At 42.4% G+C, this 22,322-nt stretch overlaps 1 protein-coding gene across 12 annotated transcripts in view; it reads left to right on the top strand.

Annotated features, from left to right (window-relative positions):
* Positions 1-22,322, top strand: part of NCKAP5 (NCK associated protein 5) — a 623,444-nt gene that overhangs the window by 140,675 nt on the left and 460,447 nt on the right. For 4 of the 12 annotated variants that reach the window (XM_073305284.2, XM_073305285.2, XM_073305279.2 and 1 more), the window contains exon 1: positions 4,717-4,837. The exons of 4 other annotated variants lie outside the window; for them this stretch is intronic. In XM_073305284.2, the coding sequence (XP_073161385.2) occupies positions 4,760-4,837 (78 nt within the window). In that variant the 5' untranslated portion in view covers positions 4,717-4,759. Of the gene's footprint in view, positions 1-4,713; positions 4,838-22,322 lie in introns of those variants that run through there. 4 more of the 12 variants (XM_073305294.2, XM_073305296.2, XM_073305293.2 and 1 more) reach the window with 3 other exon arrangements.

Below are 22,322 nucleotides of genomic sequence, written 5' to 3'. Positions count from 1 at the left end.
GGGATACTAATCTTGCAATTATACTGGATATTGTGTGATGTACAGTATTCAAAGTTTAATGAGCACACACGAAGATGAAGGACAGCTTTGTGAGTGTAACACAAATTGGCTTTCCTTACTTAGCCCATGGCATTATAGGCCATTATTAAAAGCAAGTACCAAAAACAATTACGTATATTCAGCATCTTTTGACATCCACTTACTGCACAGGAACTTAGTGCAATAGATTTGTCGTTCAAAATGATGCAAGGGAAGGTTTGTACTTTGTAGTCTAACAAATAAAGACTGTGCAGCCTGTTTTAGGGATTTGAATCTAAGGGATTGTATTTTTCAAAGTGCTGAACACGAGCTTAACTTTGATCCCTCTGAAGACAATCAAAGTCTTATCTCTGATTGACTTCAGTGGGAGCAGAGTTTGGCCAACTCTGAGTGTTTTTGAAAATCCAACCCAATGTTTTCTGGCCCACAAATGAGTACCATCAGCACCATTCATTTTCCTTCCTACACTGTGACACAAGACCTGATCCAAGCCTTTCTTACTCTTTCAGGCCAAGCTCCCATTGATAACAATAGGCATTTGACCTGTGTAAGGAAGTTGGGATTAGGCCCATTATATCTAGCAAATAGCTCAGCAGAGAAAATTGAAGTCAGTGAGAGCAACAAGTGCAGCTGAGGGTAAAATTTGGGAGTGTTATGTACCGAGAGACTGACGGCCATTATGTGCATGTGAAAGAATGGGTATGTGCACATAAGAAAAAGGTCAAAATTCTCCTCTCATATTGACCAGATTGTACTCAATTGTGGTGATATATTTTTTTCTACCTATGTGGAATTCCAACTGATACAAAAACAGCCTTTATGGTTCACCTTTCAGTTAAATATATAAAATATACTTTTTAAAAAAGGGATTTATAATTGCAGTGCTGAAAACTGTTAACTATACCCCCTTGGCCTAGATGCTGTAATATACATGTGATCTGTTATTGAGGTCCTCCATATTTCATGAATGTTTAGAAACAATGCAGACTTTGGAAACTAACTCCACAAAGCCATACAACAGGTTTTTGGTTTTTTTCATTGTTTCTTTTTCAGAAGACTGAAATCAGTCTGCACGCTTAGCTGAAGAGCTACTTCTCACTATCTGAAACTTTGGTAATCAGCTCTGAACACCATTGGGGATACATTAATTGGCAGCAGCTGTGGAAAGCTATTCAAATTAGTTTCCCCAGCCAAGCTGTTTGGGTTACATACAGGGAGCAGGGGGGAAAGAGATAGAGATTGAGAGAGAGAGAGAGAGAGAATTACATTAAGTGCGCTCAGGTTTTTTGGACCAGACCTTGTAGTATGTCATTCTAAGGCTTATGGTATTTTGCATAAGTTAAAATATTAGGCAATATTCCTGTGTATGAGAGACTTGTCTCGTATTTTTTTCCCTTTGTGTGCAAATTGTGAATCAAATTCTGTAGTATCAAAAAACAAAATTTGAAATAACTAACTATGAAGCATTCTCCTGGCTTTGGGACATCCCTATTGGAAATGTGCACTCTAGGCTCAGATCTGTTCTTCCTTCTAAGGATATTTTTAAATGTTTTGTTTGTTTTTTATGTTTAGCATTCGCATTATTAGGGGGAGGGATAGCTCAGTGGAGGGGGAGGGGTAGCTCAGTGGGTTGAGCATTGGCCTGCTAAACCCAGGGTTTTGAGTTCAATCTGTGAGGGGGCCATTTCTGTGTGACAGTTGTTTTTAGGGGGGAGGGATAGCTCAGTGGTTTGAGCATTGACCTGTTAAACCCAGGGTTGTGAGTTCAATACTTGAGGGGGGCATTTAGGGATCCGGGGCAAAAATTGGGGATTTGAGCTTTGAGCAGGGGGTTGGACTAGATGACCTCCTGAGGTCCCTTCCAACCCCGATATTCTAGGATTATTGTCTAGCACAAGTCTTGTATTTGTGTCACTGCTTGCCTATGAGCTTCCCCCCGCCCCCATTAATAACAATGGTTACAGTCTTTATCTGTGGATTGTTAGGAATCGGATCTTAGATTATCATGACCAGTGTTATATTCACTGATGGAATTTGAAAGTATCAACTGAAATTCACTAAAAAAAATGCCTGGTTGACAAAATGACATGTGGCATCTTGTAATCCTAATGGATAGATTATATCAACAACACAATTATCCTTCATAATTAGACAAAAAATCCGCTGCCATGTTGTGATTAATAGAAGCAGTTCTATAGCGTTAGTGATGAGACCACTCATTTACCCCAATCAAAAATATGTTACTAAGTAGATTATTCGTGGGAATTCCTGTCTCTTTAACAAAGAATGAACAAAAATTAAACTATTCCTGCCACCTGTTCTCTGTTCCATTTCATTGTATTCATTCCACATGTAGTAAACTTGTATCCCACAATCAGAAATCAAGCCTTGCTTAGGGACCCAGCTTATAGCAACTAAGTGTTCTGGTTTTCGTGATAGTGTCAAAGAAACCTCCCTTGTTTCAGACTTTCAATAGTTGTGAAATATGGGTCAGCTCTTTTTACTATGGCATATCAGTTAACATTTATCAAAGACAAAAATATCTTCTTGTAATATTTGTCCACTGGTCTCAGCTAGAGAAACACTATGTGAAGCATGTTACAAAATAGCCCTTAAATAGTCAAAAGCTAACATTTATTTCTGCAGCGTCTCAGAACCTCAGAAAGCAGCAAAAATCCAGATGGAGGGGACTAGATGGCTCAAAGGATTGGAAGTAGGCTGTAAAGCCCTTTATATCTGGAATATCCATTTGTATCCCACCCAGATTTGCATTGACCTGACAACCTTGATAGTGATCTTATGGTAGTGGCCATTTGTTGGCATATACGAGATAAGTTTGGTGATATCAAGTTAGTTCATGATGGATAAAAGGGCCCACACCTGGAAAACTGCCACCACAATGTTCACCACAAATCTGAGGTTGGCCCATTGAGGTCAGAGGTATGGTAAGTTAGCACTGCAACTGAGTTTGTATGGAGCATGCCCTCTTTTACCAGAACACAAAGTTCAGCATAGTCAATAGAAAAGTTTGCAGGGACCATACAGAGCTCATATAGAGGTCTCCAGTGTTTTGAGTTGAGCTCCTATCACAATCAAAATTACACACACACACACACACACACACACACACACACACACACACACACACACACACGCAGTTCGGTTAAGAGTTAAATACTCCTGGTCTCTTATACATGGGAAGTCCTGCTGAAGTGAAAGGCAGGCAGGATTTGGTCCTAATTATTCTAACTTCAGAGTTATCTAAAAATGTATATATAGTCCCTTTTATATGCCCAGACATGAGGCTTGCCCAATGGTCATAAACTCAAGGAAATTAGAAATGGGAAATACCATTAGGTCATTCAGTCTGTCTCCTTGCCTTCAACACTTTGTGGGGTTTAGTTTTAAATGTCCCTAAGCAATGAGACTTTCATCACTTCCAACATGTGGCCTGACTGATATAACTGACTTTAAGCATCATCCTCTATGAAAATGCCCAGCAACCCAGACAGACTGGGCTGAGAAGGTACTTGCAGAGTTTTCCCCAAAGCATTTTGGATTTCCCCTCCCCATACACATCCCATCCTCTGTGGGAACACACAGTGTTTATTATTAACAGGTCAACTTTTAATGAGAGTTCCCTCCAGGTGGTATCTGAGATACTGTTATATTTCCATAAAAACGTTGTTATCTATTGTAAGGAAATATTAGTCTCTCAGATACAGCTGGTTGGTAACAGTTGACTTTTTAATTGTAACAGCTGACCTTTGAAATACCGTATGGGTTTAGCATAATAATTTTTGCTAGCTGAAATCATTTGTCCATTTAAACCTGCAGTGAAAACTTTGCACCTTTGAGGGCTGCATTGGAAAATTGCCTGGAGCCTGAGGGACACACATACTTTGCATATAAATGTACATAAAATGTATCAAAAGATAAATTCACACAAGCCTAACAGTAGCTTACACTTGCATCTTCATTGAGGGTCAAATGGAAATTGCTTGTTTGCAATCCCCAGAAATAAAGGCCAGCAGTTGATCAGCTTTGTCATTGCCATGTATTTACAAGGAAAGGGCATCCATAGGCCACATTCTAAGACTTTTTGATGGCTACAGTTGGCCCTTAAACTGTGTTTTCTTTGACCTTTAAACCCAAACTATGTAAAACCTTGTTATAATGTTACTTTAAACATAATCTGTAGAAGAGCCTGCTCATTTTTAAATTTCTAGTTATTGGTGCTATTTTCATCCTTTTAATGGTATCTTTATATTTATTAAATGCTATAATAAGTAATCATCAAGGGGCATCAGAACGCCATCTAACTACAGATTTTACTTTCATGTTGCCATGGAACATAGATAAGCATTGTGGTTAATTTACACACTGTTTGCTTTTCTCCCCTCAAATGGTTCACAAAATATAAGATATATTCTGCATGTGATAGTGTGCGCAGGAAGAAATCTCTGTTCCTTTTAGGTCAAACAAATATTGTGAGTCCTGGTAATGTTTCGATAGGATTTTAATATTTGCCTAAGATGCAATACTAGAAGCACACCCAAGCTGGAGCTACAAGAGTAAGATTTAGAACAGGTGATATAATCTAACTTGACAAACTAGTTAAATATTGACAAGAAGCGGAAGAGCAGCAGCACTCAGGCTGAAGGAGAAAAGTAAGGTCTGGCATTTGTGATTCAACATATCCAGGATTTTTCAGTCCAAAATGAACAGCTGGAGTGGTCCTAATGATTCACCTGGGTATAGTCTTCTGCATAGTTTACCTTTTCTTCAGTTGTTAAAGGTAGGTCTGTTTGCTCGGAAGAAATTATTCTGGTTGGTACAGCACATTAGCAGTAAATTGTGCAGATGCCTCGAAGATGGTTTAACTTCAGGGAGATCATTTTATTGTTGATTGCGCAGTTACATACAGGCTTATACTGTTCAAAATTTAATGAATGAAAAATAAGCAAAGTCCTTTAGTGACACAAAAAATTGCATGTTTTATAGCTTGTAAATTGACCTTTTGCAATGATGATTTTTGTGTCCATTTAAAAATGTTTATCTTGTTGATAGTATTTCCATAAGACTGCATCTAAAAAGGGCTATTTACTAATGGAGAGACATGTATGTTAAGAGTATTATGAGATTATTATTTCATTTAAAATAATGCACAGAGGTAGTCAAAGGATACAGTGTGTTGCTTTTTTTAAAAAATGGTGTGGCATTCTATTATTGCACCAAATCCTTTTATAAGCTGGCAGACTGGGTAGAGAAGCTGTCCCAGAAGGATAACTGAAGAGCTACATAAATAAAAACTGACATATTAACTGCTTTAGGTTTTGGTAGTTCCACATTTGGAAATTAGAAAACATAGAAGAGACTCAGGAAACTACCATATTTGCTTTTCAGAAAAGGTGATTAAATAATCAGCACTGGAATTTACACACTACCTTTTAAAACTAAATAACAATGGCCAGTCACCTTCAGTCTTATTTCCAGAATAGTACAGAAAACATTCAATCTTCTGGATTATTCTTCATAAATTATTTTTTAAAAGAAAAAGGAGAAATAAAAAAGAATAGGAAGAAAATATTAGAGTGAGCAATAAAACCCTCATAGTTTATTTCAACAGGACTATTCTTGGGAAGCATCCTCTTAAAATATGATGTTCATATAATGCATTGTTGGTTATATGTTCCTTTCCAGAAAGCACTGTGTTGTGTAATTCCAATGTGTCATATGGCCTATACATACCATGCACTTCTTGGCAAACATTTTTTGATGTATGGAACCTTATTGAAATATGGAAACACGAATGTAAAGCTCATGGACAGTAGCTTGTTGGCTCATTTGCGAAAAGCTTTATAGAGAATTGTGAAATGCATATTAAATTTGATGTCTCTATATGTTTTAGAGCCAGCAGTTTCCCTGTGTCCTTTTTGGCTAACAATCCTCGTTTATAGAATGTGATGCTCTTAGTTGTTTAGAGGTAACAGTTTTTTAGCCACTTGGAACATTGTCCATTCTGGCGGAGATCTGGGAGCGTTTTATGCATGGCCAACCCCTAAAGTTCTTAGTTCTTGTTTAGGCAATTTTCTCATCGAAATCACTTATGTTTTTTGAGTGAGGACTGAGTAAGACTCAGGATTTTGCCCACAATAATTACCCTAAGGTGTGCAATGTATGATAATAAAAACATATATGGTATATCCTTCTTTGGTAGTGATATGCTGTACCTTCATTTGATACAGAAGCAGTTGATGAATTACCAAAGCTATATTCTTGGAAAAATATGTAATTTATGTGGTGTAAGATATGCAAGATTAATTGGAGAATAAACCAACCAACTAGCAGAAGAAAAGGGATTATATACAAAGCTGGCTAAATATTTTTAGTTGATAATGGCATGAAGCTAGCTCTGTTCCCAAATTACAGTCTTGCTGTAGGCTAGCTTGATTACCTTACTCTTCTGATTAGTTTTAGGTCTTGGAAATGTACATCACTAAGGACACAACATCCTGAGCTTTTTGTTTGTTTGTGAAGGTGTTTGTAAATTCCTTTAAAAGTGTTCCTTGGTGTTATGAAATGTGTTCTAATTAAACCGGTATCACTTTGTGAGTAATGAAAAATTGTCACTAATTATTGTTTGGACCCTGCCTGGAATTCATCCACATGCAGAATTTGCTGGGTATGTATCATCACTGTCATCCAGTATCATGCTGATGAAACTCCATTTATATCAATGGAGTTACACCAGCTTAAAAGAAAGTTACATACAGTTGAATCAGGCCCTCTTGGTTATGTGGGAATTCTGCACAAGGAAAGGCTGCAAGATTGGACATACAATTTAAGAAAGGAAATATGAGGGCAGGGATCCAGTGCAATAAAAGGAAATGAGGTTAGCTAGCACGCACATCATCTTATATGGTAGGGAAGGGAATTGTATCTGTTACACTGAAAAATCTGTGATGCAATTCATGCTCGCCATACAAAACCCACTGCAAAGAACAACTAAGTATATAAAATCTTCTTTATAAAGTGGAAATCATCTCCAGGTATCTTATAATGAGAAAAAGCAAGGTTGTAAACTTAGCCCAAGCTACATAAGAGAGAGGATTTTAATTTTAATGTTGAGAAGACCTGTAATTTTCTGCTGTGCCTAAAGAAAAGATTTCAAGAAGACAGTACGTAAATCTTAGCCAAACCACGGCATATCAAGGGGAATATAAAGACATTTTCATGTGAATTGAGTTGTAAAAATTCTGTTAAAAATTAAGACTCAGATTGAATTTGATCCCTCTGGGCCAAATGTCCACTGGGTCCTGTCCACACTTTAGATGAAGTTAATGATAATGGCCCATATGCTCCCACTTTGTGGTAATGTTCAGACAGAGGGCAATAAAACTATGAAGATCACACTTGAGAATGTTAATAGGGACAATGACTTTGTGGAACAACACACAGGCTATATCTGCTCTCCCAGTTTTTCGTTTGGATGTCACTTTCCCTTGTTCAGAAGCTTCCTGTGGGTCAAGCCGGGGAAAGAAATTTAGGAATATCCTCAGGTTCCCACCTCTAAACTTCTGGAAGGAGGAGCGTTGAGCAGAAAATCTGCAGGTGCAGGCTGAAGTAGAATTATGTGCTCTGAGACTCCCTATTGCTACAGTCCCAGGGCAGAGTGAGACAGTTAATGGCCGTACGACTGCTAAACTCTTCTACTAGTGCTGAGGAGTGAGGTACTGGTAGAATACTGACATAGAGAGATAGGGCCTCTAGTGTGTATTCTTGTGCAGCTAAGCCCTATACCCAGTTTTGAGTCCTTGAGGCCCACTTGCACTGCAGTTTCCCCAGCTCAGCCTATCAACAGAAGTTGTGATGAATCTGTGGGAGTGATTGTTTCTCTCCCCAGTAGAACCCACCCCAGAGATGTAACATATCCAACATAACACAGGAGCACCACACAACAGCTGAACTATACTGTGATCAGATGAAAATGCAGGGGGAATTGTATATAGACCTTGGCCTGTAATGACTTAGGTTGGCATTTGGCCAGGAGACCAGATTTAACCAAGTGCTTACATATTTTTAATCATCACAGTGGATGATTTGTGATGTCAGCTTTACTTCTCATCTAAAGACAGCATCTCTAGCAGCATGATGCCCCTTAACACCACACTAGCACCTTATTTCATGATTAACTCAGAAGGAAAGTGATATCTAACGATTCACAAATACCACTTTCTATGGCATCTATTTTCCCTGGAGTTCTCCCACCCAAATACTGCTCAATCCTATTAGATACAAGACGAAAATAGAACATCAAATCCAGACTCCCTTGGAAAATGCAGGATTAGGATTAGAATCCCTGAATCCAAAACTAGAAAGAGTCAAAAATCTCACAAGAACACTGCCAGCAAGACATTGGCCAAAACCAAGCAGAAACATCAAGAGACTTGTGTCCTTTGGGGCTGAAATCTTGCAGTAACAGCATTGTAAGATTTTGGTGCCACCTGTATCTGAAAGCTAACCCTAGTTTGGCTTTGAACCTGAACACTATCCTAAATCTAATCCAGATCCCAAGATTGCCTCCTTCATCCCATCTTCATTCCTAGCCCTCTTTTGCTACTAAATTCTGAGCGGATCACTATCCTTTTGACACCTTTATGGACATACCTGTTTGAAGTGTCACCCCGCTGTGCAGGGTCATGGTAAGCAGGAGTTTAAAGGAAATTACCATTTGTTGTTCACAAATCATATGGTGCTAAATTATATAAAACCTCTGTCTATCCAGTGTAACCTTGTATAGGCTACTGTGGAACATAATCATCCAGAGCTTTTATTGCATTTGGCCCTGAAGTTGTAAATCAAAATAAATTAAATGGAATTGAGTCAGTCCTTCTGTTTGCTTCACTCTAGTCACAGAAAATACTTGCTTACATAGGCACTTGAAATATTTTGAACAAATAAAGAAATATATATAATATACATCTCTGAAACTAGTAAGGAAGTATTGTGGTTCAGTGGGAAAAATAACTTTAAATAATCAAATTTAACATTTATTTTCTAGTCACTTGTCAGTGAGTATCATATTCCTGTTCCTTTCTGTAGTCCTGAAAACCCTGAAGCTATTCCATCTGATTTATCTAAAGCAAATGTTTGGCAGAGAAGTAGAGTTTTCAAAATTAAAAGATGTTCCTTTTTGAGTCTGGTTTTGTTTAACTTTGGAAACGGAAGCTTGTGTTGAACAGTGTTTTACTTCATGATTTAATGGATGAAAAGTACAGTTTGCAATATAAAGCAGAGCTGGTAACTTCTGGCTTTTTGGGTGCGGGTTTGATAAAAGCACACAAAAACATCCCTGGTGATTATTCTCAAGGTTTTGTCATAAACACAGGACAAATTAGAACACTTAAAATGTTATAAAAACAGATTTTTGGGCTTAATCCACAAAGATGACTTGAAAAACGATTGATTGTTAACAACCATTCACCAAACCAGGCAAAATAACATAATCAAATTTTGCCCAAGTGCAAGAAGTTTCACCCATCTCTCCTCAGTGTGTTACAGAAAAGAATCTTTGGCAATTTTGGATCAAATTATGTGTTTCTTAATCCAGTAAAATTCCCATAAAAATCAATGAGGATTTTGCTGAATAAAGAACTGCAGAATTTGGCTCTTTTGTCATTAATAAAGTGTGCTATTCTCATACAGATTAGAACTAGTCTCCTCTCAATGCACACATATTAATGTTCTGCATTCTGCCATTGGAATACAATATTGACCCGACTTTCAGGGATACTGACCACCTGCAGCTCCATGTACCTAAATATGAATCTTGATATTCCAGTAACACTCTAGAATTTTCTTTATGTAATCAGAATGTTCATCGGTTATATAACATTTCAAACTAACACTATGAATTTTTGCAAAATTAACCTTCACAATTAGACCTGAATCAAATTCCACTTTTACTTGCAAAGCCTTTAGGTTTATTTGGATTGGGAACCAGATTTGGAACTGAACTACACCCCTTGGACCTATTTTAAGGCCAGACTATTATCCCAGATACAATTTGGGGATTTTAATTTTGAAATGAGCACTGATCCTTTTTAAAAATTCAAGCCATTTATTATGTCCATTTCAGCTAATCTCACCCTTCCATCTTTAACACAGAATTATAAGTTTAAAAGTTGGGGGTTTTTTTTAAGAAGTATATTAGATAGAAAATATTGAATGTTTTGACAAGAAAAAATAAGCCCTGGAAAGTGTCTTTGTTCTCTGAGGGCAAGAGGTTAGTAAAGGAAATTTACTGCGCAACAATAAAGAAGAATGGAAGATTTGAACAAATGATTTTGGTGGTGAATAAATCAAATTTATTGTTCGAGGGTTCTGCTCTTTTGTGTTTAACGAAAAGGTAAACACTGGATCTGTAAATTATTTGCATGTTTTATTGCAAACAATCAAAGAGCCCCCTGCAGGTAAAATTCTCTTCTTGTAAATAGTAGCCAAAGCCCCTTTGACCTTTCAATGTATCATCCAAGATAGTAATGGCCATTTGGCTATCATAGTTTGCTGTGACTCCATCTGGTCTACCAGCTGGCTGCCAGACATATGGGAAAGAAATACTGAGAATCAGGCACAATGACAGGCCAGCTAGAGTCGTTAGATCCACTGCAGTGGTGTCCAGTTGTTTCAAAAGGGCTGAAAGCTGTTTCAGTGTTCTTTGCCTCAAGTTTGCTTTTGACAATCTGCACATTCATCAATATAGGAATTTACTATCCTTATCTCTAAATACTGCTCATCTATTATTTTACATACAAAAACATTCAAAACCAGAAATGGTTTACAGGGTACAGAATGCAAAGCACAGAAATCACCATATTTTCATATAATTATAAACTAGATAAACATCTGTTTGGCTAAATATTTATTAGGCAGTGCCAATACTGAAAACTGATTAGTTAACAGAAAAGGATGCTTGAGTAAAGCGCTTGAGTAATGTGTGCAACTGCTAGCATGTGGGTTTTTCCATTAACCATTTGAACAGCCCAGCTGAATTTAAGTGAATTGTTGGATTGAGGCCTAACACCAGTGAAAAATCAAGAGTAACTCAGAGGAAGTCTAATGCAATTATACTAGTATAAGTGATACCAGAATTGGGCCTAGTGTATGTACATAAGTGCATCTACATTTGAGCTCTGTGTCATCCTTTACTCAAAACTGAATACTCTCAAAATTTGCTTGTATGTGTTTGTGTAGCATTTCCTACATCACTTTTGAATTAGTGAAAATTTAGACAAATTTGGACAAGGCGTGATTTTTATTTTCTGGATGTCTGTACAAAAGTCACTGCAGTTTTGTTGCTCTATTTTTCAGTTTCAGTCTGAGTAGTTGGGTTTTATCGCATGGTATCCTAAAACAGAGAGGAATATTTGTGAAGTTTAAAGATCTCTATACAGGAAAACTGACAATACAGAGAACAAAGTGAGCTTTAACCTAAGAATTTAAAAAGTACAAAAAGAATAGATTGAATTAAAAATGAAAGTGCTGCATTTCTCTCACTTGCCTTTTGCTTGTTGTTTTTCTGTTGTCTAGAAAGGTCTGAGTCACTTGAAGAAGGGACCTGTCTTCTCACATGTCTGTAAAATGCTTAGCACACTTTTAGGCATATGAATAATAAGTAGTGGTAGCTTAGGTTTTGGTAGTAGTCAGATCCGAGGTTGGGAGGGTTCTATTTTTCAGGTCCAGCTTCAGTGTGGTCAAATGTGAGATCAGGACTTTTTGAGAGATTACGGATCAAACTGGTAAAAATCTCATGGGAACAGCTGCTTATTTTCCCCCAGAGAACCCAGACTGTGGGTAGAAGCAGTGCAGAAAATATATTTTGAGTTACCTAGAAAACACAGAGGACCAAATGTTGTTGGTGACATCAGTGGACATAAGAGTTGCTTGACTAAGAACCACAGAATTTGGATCCATGTAATTTGCAAGTCGAAGGGGAGTGATGAGAAACAAATCCCCTATTCAGAAGTCTTAGAAATTGCTTTGGAAACACCTATCACTTGATGCAAGCTGCTGTATTCCAAAATATCCCCAATAAATATGTTTATTATGAGCTAGGAATAAAAGTTCTTGCTGACAAATATTATAGTGCAACACACAGCATGGGGATAAAGTCCATTGCAGACAGGGCAATCTCTCCTTCCCTGTCTCCAGGTCTGGTACTGACATACAAGCATATATTCTTCATGGGAAAAGCGAACCACGGCCACTAGGAGCTGCAGGCGGTCACGCCTGAGAATGATCAATGTAAACACTGTCTTGCGGCCCGGCAGCAGATTACCCTGATGGGCTGCAGGTTGCTCACTACTGTTCTGTCTGTTGAGTTAGTGTGAAGGAATGGAAAGATACAAGCTCTCCTTTGTTTAAAGTATCACCAGATTCAGTGATCACTGGGCCTTGAGAGAACCCAATGGAATGCAGGGGTCCACAGATTCTGGGGAGACTGGAATATGACAGTTGATCAGAGAAGTGGAAGTAATGGCTATGGGGGCTAACAAAAGTGGTTGTGCTTCCAATCAAGGGACAATGGTGTGCACAAATTTTGGGGAACAAATACAAACAGGAGCAGTTCTCACTACAGAACGACACATGGAAACAAGAGCTCCCATTTTCAGCTTTTTGACACAGATGCCTTTACAAATTCTGCTCATGCGACAGCACTGGCTTTCAGCTACTACTACTGTATAATAATAATAATATAGGGTTCAATTATGGCTTGAAGTCAGCTTCTATTTAGAAGTCACCAAAATGTTTGTGCACAACTTGTCTTGCTGTATGCCTTGTTCTGGTAATTACACATCATTTCCTTCTCCAAAAAGAAATTGCAAAACCTAGTAAATCTGGTAAGGTCTGGCCATTGTATTGTCTGTCTGAATGATGAATTTATGCAATGGCATTTTAGATGTAATGACCATCTATACTCTTTCAGCTGACTAAGGTAAATAGACAATTAATTACATTGCTGTTTATACTTCATTGTGTGATTTTTATATTGAGAGATTCTTAGTGATAGATACAGACTTCAGATTAATTAATACTTGTAATTATTTCTTTTTAATCAAGTGTCCTCATTAGAATTTGATTAACTTGAGAAAATCTACTTGATAATTGAACTAGGATATTTTGTGGGAGAGGATGGGGGGAGAGTAAACGCAAAGTTCTCCAAACTCTCAAGCCTATAACACACAGTCCGAGGAAAAACATGTTAAGCACCGTGCGTCCCAATGCTTCTGCTGGGGCAATACTAATTTACATCCTTACTTAGAGCTGTGCCTTTATAATGCCACCACCATTCAGTGTGTGTTACACAGCCTCTTTTGTGCCTTGTCCTCAAAGGATCTGGGCTCTGCTACAGCTCCTAGGTAAGGGACTAAGCTCAAGTAATAGAGAATTGTGCTTTTTGTCGTGGAGGTCTCTGGTTTGATCCCCGGTGGTAGCTGCGATGATGATAGTTATGAAAGTGGTGGCTTCTTTAGGATTAGAATTATTGTGGGTCTGACATGTGGGGTGAGCATCCCAGGGGAAGTATGTAACTCATGGCTTGTGACTCTTTTACAACTTGTAGCTAGGAAATTTAGATCAAATTTGAAAAGTATTGCAACACTCTCAGACAGAGACAAACACCTACAACTTCTCTATCAAGCCCTGCTGTACAATACCCACCTGCTGAAGTAAAAAAACAGATTGACAGAGCCAGAAGTGTACCCAGAAGTCACCTACTACAGGACAGGCCCAACAAAGAAAATAACAGAACGCCACTAGCCATCACCTTCAGCCCCCAACTAAAACCTCTCCAGCTCATCATCAAAGATCTACAACCTATCCTGAAAAATGATCCCTCACTCTCACAGATCTTGGGAAACAGACCAGCCCTCGCTTACAGACAGCCCCCCAACCTGAAGCAAATACTCTCCAGCAACTACACACCACACCACAGAAACACTAACCCAGGAATCCTTGCAACAAAGCCCGATGCCAACTCTGTCCACATATTTATTCAAGTGACACCATCATAGGACCTAATCACATTAGTCACACCATCAGGGGCTCTTTCACCTGCACATCTACCAATGCGATATATGCCATCATGTGCCAGCAATGCCCCTCTGCCATGTACATTGGCCAAACTGGACAGTCTCTATGCAAAAGAATAAATGGACACAAATCTGACATCAGGAATCATAACATTCAAAAACCGGTTGGAGAACACTTCAACCTCTCTGGCTACTCCGTAAAAGATTTAAGGGTGGCAATTTTGCAACAGAAAAGCTTCAAAAACAGACTCCACCGAGAAACTGCTGAGCTTGAATTAATATGCAAACTAGATACCATTAACTTGGGTTTGAATAGAGACTGGGAGTGGTTGGGTCATTGCACATATTGAATCTATTTCCACATGTCAAGTATCCTCACACCTTCTTGTCAACTGTCTAAATGGGCCATCTTGATGATCACTACAAAAGCTTTTTTCTCCTGCTGATAATAGCTCATCTTAATTAATTAGCCTCTTACAGTTTGTATGGCAACTTCCACCTTCTCTGTATATATATATATATATATATATCCAGTGATGAGCTGCCAAAATCTTAACAACCGGTTCCCTATAAAATGTTCTGATTTAAGGGATGTGCCCCAGTATGTATTTTTTGTACCTACAGGGTTACCATACGTCCGTATTTTCCCGGGAGGAATTTTAAAATTTAAAAATTCCTCCCGGACGGCAATTTAAGAACCAAAAAGCCTGACCTGTCCAGGAAAATACGGATGTGTGTTAACCCTGCCTAACGTTCTTTTTTAAAAAGATGGGCCTGAACTAGAAATAAGCTCCGTTTCACGTGTGTGGGTCCCCGCCACACCCTGGGGGTGTGCTAGGGTGACCAGATGTCCCGATTTTATAGGGACAGTCCCGGTTTTGGGGTCTTTTTCTTATATAGGCTCCTATTACCCCCCACGCCCTGTCCTGATTTTTCACACTTGCTGTCTGGTCACCCTAGGGTGTGCACATGTGTGGGTCCCAGCTGCTCCCTGCCCCCCCTCATTGAAGCAGGTGTGCAGGGTTATTGCCCTGGGAACTGCAGGGCACCAGTGGACGTGGGGCCAGCTGCAGATAGGGGCATGGGCAGGGCTAGCTGGAGGCAGGGGGTGCAGGGCTGGCTGTGGGCAGGGCAGGGGGTGCAGGGCTGGCTGGAGACAGGGGCTGGCTGCAGGCAGGGCAGGGGGTGCGGCAGGGGCTGGTGTGGGCAGGGCAGGGGGTGCGGCAGAGGCTGGCTGAGGGCAGGGGGTGCGGGGGTGGCTGGAGACGGGCTGGCTGTGGGCAGGGCAGGGGGTGCGTGCGGCAGGGGTTGGCTGGATATAGGGCATGGGGTGCAGCAGGGGCTGACTGCAGGCAGGGGGTGCAGGGCTGGCTGGAGATAGGGCAGCAGGTGCGTGCAGCAGGGGCTGGCTGCGGGCAGGGCAGGGGGTGCGGCAGGGGCTGGCTGCAGGCAGGGGCTAGCTGGAGACAGGGCAGCAGGTGCGGCAGGGGCTGGCTGCGGGCAACGGGGGTGGGGGTGGCTGGAGGCAGGGCAGGGGGTGACTGGAGACAGGCTGGCTGCGGGCAGAGGGTGCGAGGGTGGCTGGAGACGGGGGCTGGCTGCAGGCAGGGGGTGCGGGGGTGGCTGGAGGCAGGGCAGGGGGTGGCTGGAGATGGGCTGGCTGCGGGCAGAGGGTGCGGGGGTGGCTGGAGGCAGGGGCTGGCTGTGGGCAGGGGGTTGGGGGTGGCTGGAGGCAGGGGCTGGCTGCAGGCAGGGGGTGTGGGGGTGGCTGGCGGCAGGGCAGGGGGTACAGGGGTGGCTGGAGGCAGGGCAGGGGGTACAGGGGTGGCTGGAGGCAGGGCAGGGGGTGGCTGGAGATGGGCTGGCTGCGGGCAGAGGGTGCGGGGGTGGCTGGAGGCAGGGGCTGGCTGTGGGCAGGGGGTTGGGGGTGGCTGGAGGCAGGGGCTGGCTGCAGGCAGGGGGTGTGGGGGTGGCTGGCGGCAGGGGCTGGCTGCAGGCAGGGGGTGTGGGGCTGGCTGCAGGCAGGGGGTGTGGGGGTGGCTGGCGGCAGGGCAGGGGGTACAGGGGTGGCTGGAGGCAGGGCAGGGGGTACAGGGGTGGCTGGAGGCAGGGCAGGGGGTGGCTGGAGATGGGCTGGCTGCGGGCAGAGGGTGCGGGGGTGGCTGGAGGCAGGGGCTGGCTGTGGGCAGGGGGTTGGGGGTGGCTGGAGGCAGGGGCTGGCTGCAGGCAGGGGGTGTGGGGGTGGCTGGCGGCAGGGGCTGGCTGCAGGCAGGGGGTGTGGGGCTGGCTGCAGGCAGGGGGTGTGGGGGTGGCTGGCGGCAGGGCAGGGGGTACAGGGGTGGCTGGAGGCAGGGCAGGGGGTACAGGGGTGGCTGGAGGCAGGGCAGGGGGTGGCTGGAGATGGGCTGGCTGCGGGCAGAGGGTGCGGGGGTGGCTGGAGGCAGGGGCTGGCTGTGGGCAGGGGGTTGGGGGTGGCTGGAGGCAGGGGCTGGCTGCAGGCAGGGGGTGTGGGGGTGGCTGGCGGCAGGAGCTGGCTGCAGGCAGGGGGTGTGGGGGTGGCTGGCGGCAGGGCAGGGGGTACAGGGGTGGCTGGAGGCAGGGCAGGAGCTGGCTGCAGGCAGGGGATGGGGGTGGCTGGAGGCAGGGCAGGAGCTGGCTGCAGGCAGGGGATGGGGGTGGCTGGAGGCAGGGGTGCGGGGGTGACTGGCGGCAGGGGGTGCGGCAGGGGCTGGCTGCAGGCAGAGGGTGCGGGGGTGGCTGGAGGCAGGGCAGGGCAGGGGGTGCGGCAGGGGGTGGCTGCGGGCAGGGTGGTGGGTACTCACGGGGAGAGCAGCAGGACGCAGCCCAGGCCCAGCAGAGCAGCCGGGGACCCACCAGGCAGCATCGGGAGCCCCAGGGCCGGGGAGCAGCAGCAGCAACAGGGCTCGTGCCCAGGGCCAGGCGGCAGCCCACGTGGCTCCCGCAGCGCAGCGCCCCCGGCGGCCGGAGAAGGAATTACATCGCTTCCCGGCCGGAGCCCATCAAAGCCTCAGCGCCCCCTGCAGGGAAGCGGGTTAACACCCGGTTCTCAAACTGCTTCAAAATTTAACAACCGGTTCGCGCGAACCAGTGCGAACCGGCTCCAGCTCACCACTGTATATATCTATCTTCCTACTATATGTTCCATTCTATGCATCCGATGAATCATAGAATCATAGAATATCAGGGTTGGAAGGGACCCCAGAAGGTCATCTAGTCCAACCCCCTGCTCGAAGCAGGACCAATTCCCAGTTAAATCATCCCAGCCAGGGCTTTGTCAAGCCTGACCTTAAAAACCTCTAAGGAAGGAGATTCTACCACCTCCCTAGGTAACACATTCCAGTGTTTCATCACCCTCTTAGTGAAAAAGTTTTTCCTAATAGCCAATCTAAACCTCCCCCACTGCAACTTGAGACCATTACTCCTCGTTCTGTCATCTGCTACCATTGAGAACAGTCTAGAGCCATCCTCTTTGGAACCCCCTTTCAGGTAGTTGAAAGCAGCTATCAAATCCCCCCTCATTCTTCTCTTCTGCAGGCTAAACAATCCCAGCTCCCTCAGCCTCTCCTCATAACTCATGTGTTCCAGTCCCCTAATCATTTTTGTTGCCCTTCGCTGGACTCTCTCCAATTTATCCACATCCTTCTTGAAGTGTGGGGCCCAAAACTGGACACAGTACTCCAGATGAGGCCTCACCAATGTCGAATAGATGAAGGGGGCTGTAGCCCACAGAAGCTTATGCTCTAATAAATTTGTTAGTCTCTAAGGTGCCACAAGTCCTCCTGTTCTTTTTGCAGATACAGACTAACACGGCTGCTACTCTGAAATCTAGCTGCTTTTGGAAAATCCCACTAGGCACCTATCTACAGATGTGGATGCCTAAATATCTTTAAAAATGTGGCCCTGCATCCTTTAGCTCAAACTACAGAAGCTTATGCTTTAGCTGGGGAAGTCAAGTTCAGTTTAAGCCATCTTGTGTCCCCCTATTCCTGGAATGACTGTGTGACAAGCTTCAGGGCAGCCTGAAGAACCAGACTGGCAGTGGCCTAAGGGGAAAGTATAACCTTACGGGGAGAGTATAACCCATTGTTCTGTGATATTAACTTTAACCATTTTCAAGATGTTTCTGCAGTATGGTGTTCAGCAATACAAACCGATCATGCAACAAGTCTTTGCTACAAGAGGAATCATTTCTACCTTCATTGCCAACTGAGTTGAATAATTTCTTGTAACACCCAGCTAAAGATTTAGCAGTGAGTTCTAGATCTAGTTGCTGCATAAATGGACAAAAATAATTGATGGATTCATTTTGCCAGCAATCTTGCTTCATTAAGCTACAATGCACGGGCAGATTAATGAATGGCATCACTTAGAATGCAGTGAATGGAGACATGCATTATGCACTAAATTCTTATCCCAGTTATACAGATGCAACTCCCACTAAGGCACTACAGTCTGTGCCTCTATCCTGCAGCTTCTGTGAAGGCAAATTGCCCATTGACTTCAGTGGGAGAGCAGCTTGTGTAAGACAGAGTCGGGTCCCTTATAATAGGAATTGTTGTGGAGTAGAAAGAAAGGGGATTTCAAAAAAGGATAAGGGAACACAAAACTAAAGCGAATACAAAGCATTTATTGAACTATCCATCATAAAATCATGTTTTATAGGACAGATGTGATTGTTGTAAGAAGGAAGAGTGAAGAGATTTTAATTGGAAATCTTTTGTTTGGCAAAACTGTGTATTTTGTAGATGTGTTGTACAATGGTTTCATATTCTTGTATAGATTTAATAGGAACAGAAATTCTGGTTAATATCACTGGAACTTTTCCATTCTTGGCCGGCATTAATTTACACTTTACATAGGTTTGCTGTTGTTAGTTTCTCAATTATTTTTGTGTGCTTGAATTTTGAGATCAAATGAGACAAATCTTGTATATTTAAGAAGCAGAATGCAGACTGGTTATGGAACATCTTGCTGGCAAAATGAATCCATAAATAGTTTTTGAACCATTTATATAGCAGCTCCACGTCTCAATATCTTCAAGTGCTATGCAGTGTTGAAGATATTGCCTGTTTTAATGCAAGGAGTATTGTTGTTAATAATACATGTGTTTTAAACATTATTAATAGTTTCCTCAGTTCTGCTTTAATTATTTAAAATAATCACAGCGCTTCAACTTTTCTCCCCCCCACCCCCCAACAATGTAATTTGGGCCTTTACAAGCATATGCACTTTCAGAATAAACTCTGAAGTGCCGGTAAATACATTTGGTGGTAAATCTTATTAAAATTTTGGACAGGGTTTCCAGCAGGTAGAAGCTCTGTTTATCCAGGATTCAGAATGCACAGACATTATTTTCATGATAGAATTCCACTAAAGCTATCCACCAAGGGGCTGCTCTTTGAGATTCCATTCATTAGCTCTGAAATTTTTGTCTCTTGTACGCTGGCTTCAGGAAGAACAGGGCAAGCACCTCTAATGAAGGACTTTGGATTTTCCATCTTGATCCATTTAAGTCAGAGTTTGATATTATCTTGTGGATAGCTAACAAATATAGTTTAAAGTAGAGCTGCCCTCAATTGTTTGCCCTCAATTGTTTGTCAGTAAGTCCTTCAAAGCTTTCCACTGTAGTGCTGTTCACCCAGTAGAATAACGCGTCAGTGCAAATTTACATGTGTCCAGTAAATTGTAATGAAGAGGAAGTTAAAACACAAACAAAATTGTAAAAACAGTATAACCAGCACAGCAAGCTAAGAGGAAACGAAAGCATTAGCAAGGAAGGTGCAAAAAGGAGATCCATGGGCCAGGCCAAAATAGCATGTTAAAGGACACATGCTCTCATGCAAAAAGGGTGATGGGATGAGGGTTGGGTGGGAATTCTCCCTCTAAAGCAATGCTTCCTCCTTCCCTACACATTCTCACTTTGAGTTTCTGGGTGCTGTGTAATTTTGGAAATTTGTCTCCAAATGATTGCTTGTAAGGATTTTTGTTACCACATGTCTGACATTTTTCAGGAGTTGTTCTTTTCCTTGACCTCTCCCTAGTAGCCTTGAGAAGCCCAAGTAGAGCTTGTAGAAAAGAACTCTAGCTTGCACTGAGATTACAGAAGCACTTGGATCCATAATAGTGGTGTGACAAACATTTTCTTTGGTAAAAACAACGAGGAGTCCTTGTGGCACCTTAGAGACTAACAAATTTATTGGGGCATAAACTTTTGTCGGCTAAAACCCACTTCATCAGATGCATGTACAGTAAAAATACAGTAAGCATTATATGTATGTTACAGCACATGAAAAGATGGGAGCTACCTTTCCAAGGGGGGGGTCAGTGCTAACGAGGCCAATTCAATCAAGGTGGACGTCGCCCATTCCCAACAATTGACAAGAAGGTGTGAGTATCAACAGAGGGACTTTTTGTAGTGACCCCGACACTCCGAGTCTTTAATCAGACCTAATTTGATGGTGTCCAGTTTGCAAATTAATTCCAGTTCTGCAGTTTCTTGTTGAAGTCTGGTTTTGAAGTTTTTTGTTGAAGAAGGTCAAAACAAGAGACTGGATTTCTACATAGAGTGCTTCTGCCGACATGCATGGGCTGAAATTGTGGAAAAGCAGCATCACTTGCCCCATAACCTCAGTTGTGCAGAACACAATGCCATCCACAGCCTCAGAAACAACTCTGACATTACAATCAAAAAGGCTGACAAAGGAGGTGCTGTAGTCATCATGAATAGGATGGAGTATGAACGAGAGGCTGCTAGGCAACTTTCTGACACCACATTCTACAGGCCATTATCCTCTGATACCACTGAAGGTTACCAAAAGAAACTACACCATATGCTCAGGAAACTCCCTGAAGTAGCACAGGAACAAATCTGCACAGACACACCCCTAGAGCCCTGACCAGGGGTATTCTATCTGCTACCCAAGATCCATAAAACTGGGAATCATCTCAGGCATTGGCACCCTGACAGCAGGATTGTCTGGCTATGTAGACTCCCTCCTCAGGCCCTATGCTACCAGCACTCCCAGCTACCTTTGAGACACCACTGACTTCTTGAGGAAACTACAGTCCTTTGGTGATCTTCCAGAAAACACCATCCTAATCACTATGGATGTAGAAGCCCTCTGCACCAACATTCCACACAAAGATGGACTACAAGCTGTCAGGAACAGTGTCCCTGATAATGTCATGACAAACCTGGTGGCTGAACTTTGTGACTTTGTCCTCACCCACAACCATTTCACTACAGTGCAAATAAACAATGGTCACATAAACACCACCCTATACCGGAAATTTACTGACCGCTTTACATGGTATTGTATTGGAAGAAATACAATACCATGTGCCATGAAGCCAAAATAATGAATAATATTCACTTTGGGATTCAAATAAAACTTTAAGATTTTCATTTGTTTGGATATTTTAAGCAATGGTGAAAGAACTCTATTACAGGACAAATTCTCCTGCAACTTGGATTCAAATGAATATTATGTTAATCCATTATGGCATTTTTAATATTATAGTCAGGAGTGCTTCAACTCCAAACTACGAAAACTACACCTTGATGCACTATCAGAAACAGCTAGCAAGTGAACAGTAGTGTCTGTAAAGCTATTAAATTTCTCTTCTTTCGAGCAGGAGCCTGAGGCCTAACAGTATATCTGAGGGTGCATAGGAAGCAGATTTTGCTTGGAAGATTTTCTTCTTTAGCTCAGAAATTTGAGGTAAATATACATATTTCTGGATTCTTTGGCACACTTATACAGTATATTGTTATGTTTGGATACAGACACAGAGAGGCTACAGAAGTGGGCCCTTATTATAAATAACTGTTTACTGCAGAAGTTCCCATAAGTGTACATTACTGAACAGCATAGGATGTTTTGGACACAATCCAAAGTTTTTCAACTGACTTCTTCAGCTTGGTCCCTTTATTTTCTTTTTTATTACTAACCATAGAACATTGCTATGTATTACTTTAACTGCTAATTCCACTTGGTCTACTGTTATCTTGTGCTTCCGCCCCCCCCCACCATCTATTTGTTGTATCCACCCTTTGACTTTTGTCTCATATTTAGACTGTGCAGGGACCACAGTTTCCAACATATATATGTAGGGCATCACACACAATGGGGCCCTCATCCTCATCTGGAGTCTCCATGTGCTACTGTA

The sequence above is a fragment of the Lepidochelys kempii genome, chromosome 11 (genome assembly GCF_965140285.1).
Source record: "Lepidochelys kempii isolate rLepKem1 chromosome 11, rLepKem1.hap1, whole genome shotgun sequence".
In the NCBI taxonomy this organism is placed as follows: domain Eukaryota; kingdom Metazoa; phylum Chordata; order Testudines; family Cheloniidae; genus Lepidochelys; species Lepidochelys kempii.
The sequence above is the reverse complement of the archived record's forward strand: the minus strand, read 5'-3'. Positions and strand labels throughout refer to the sequence as shown.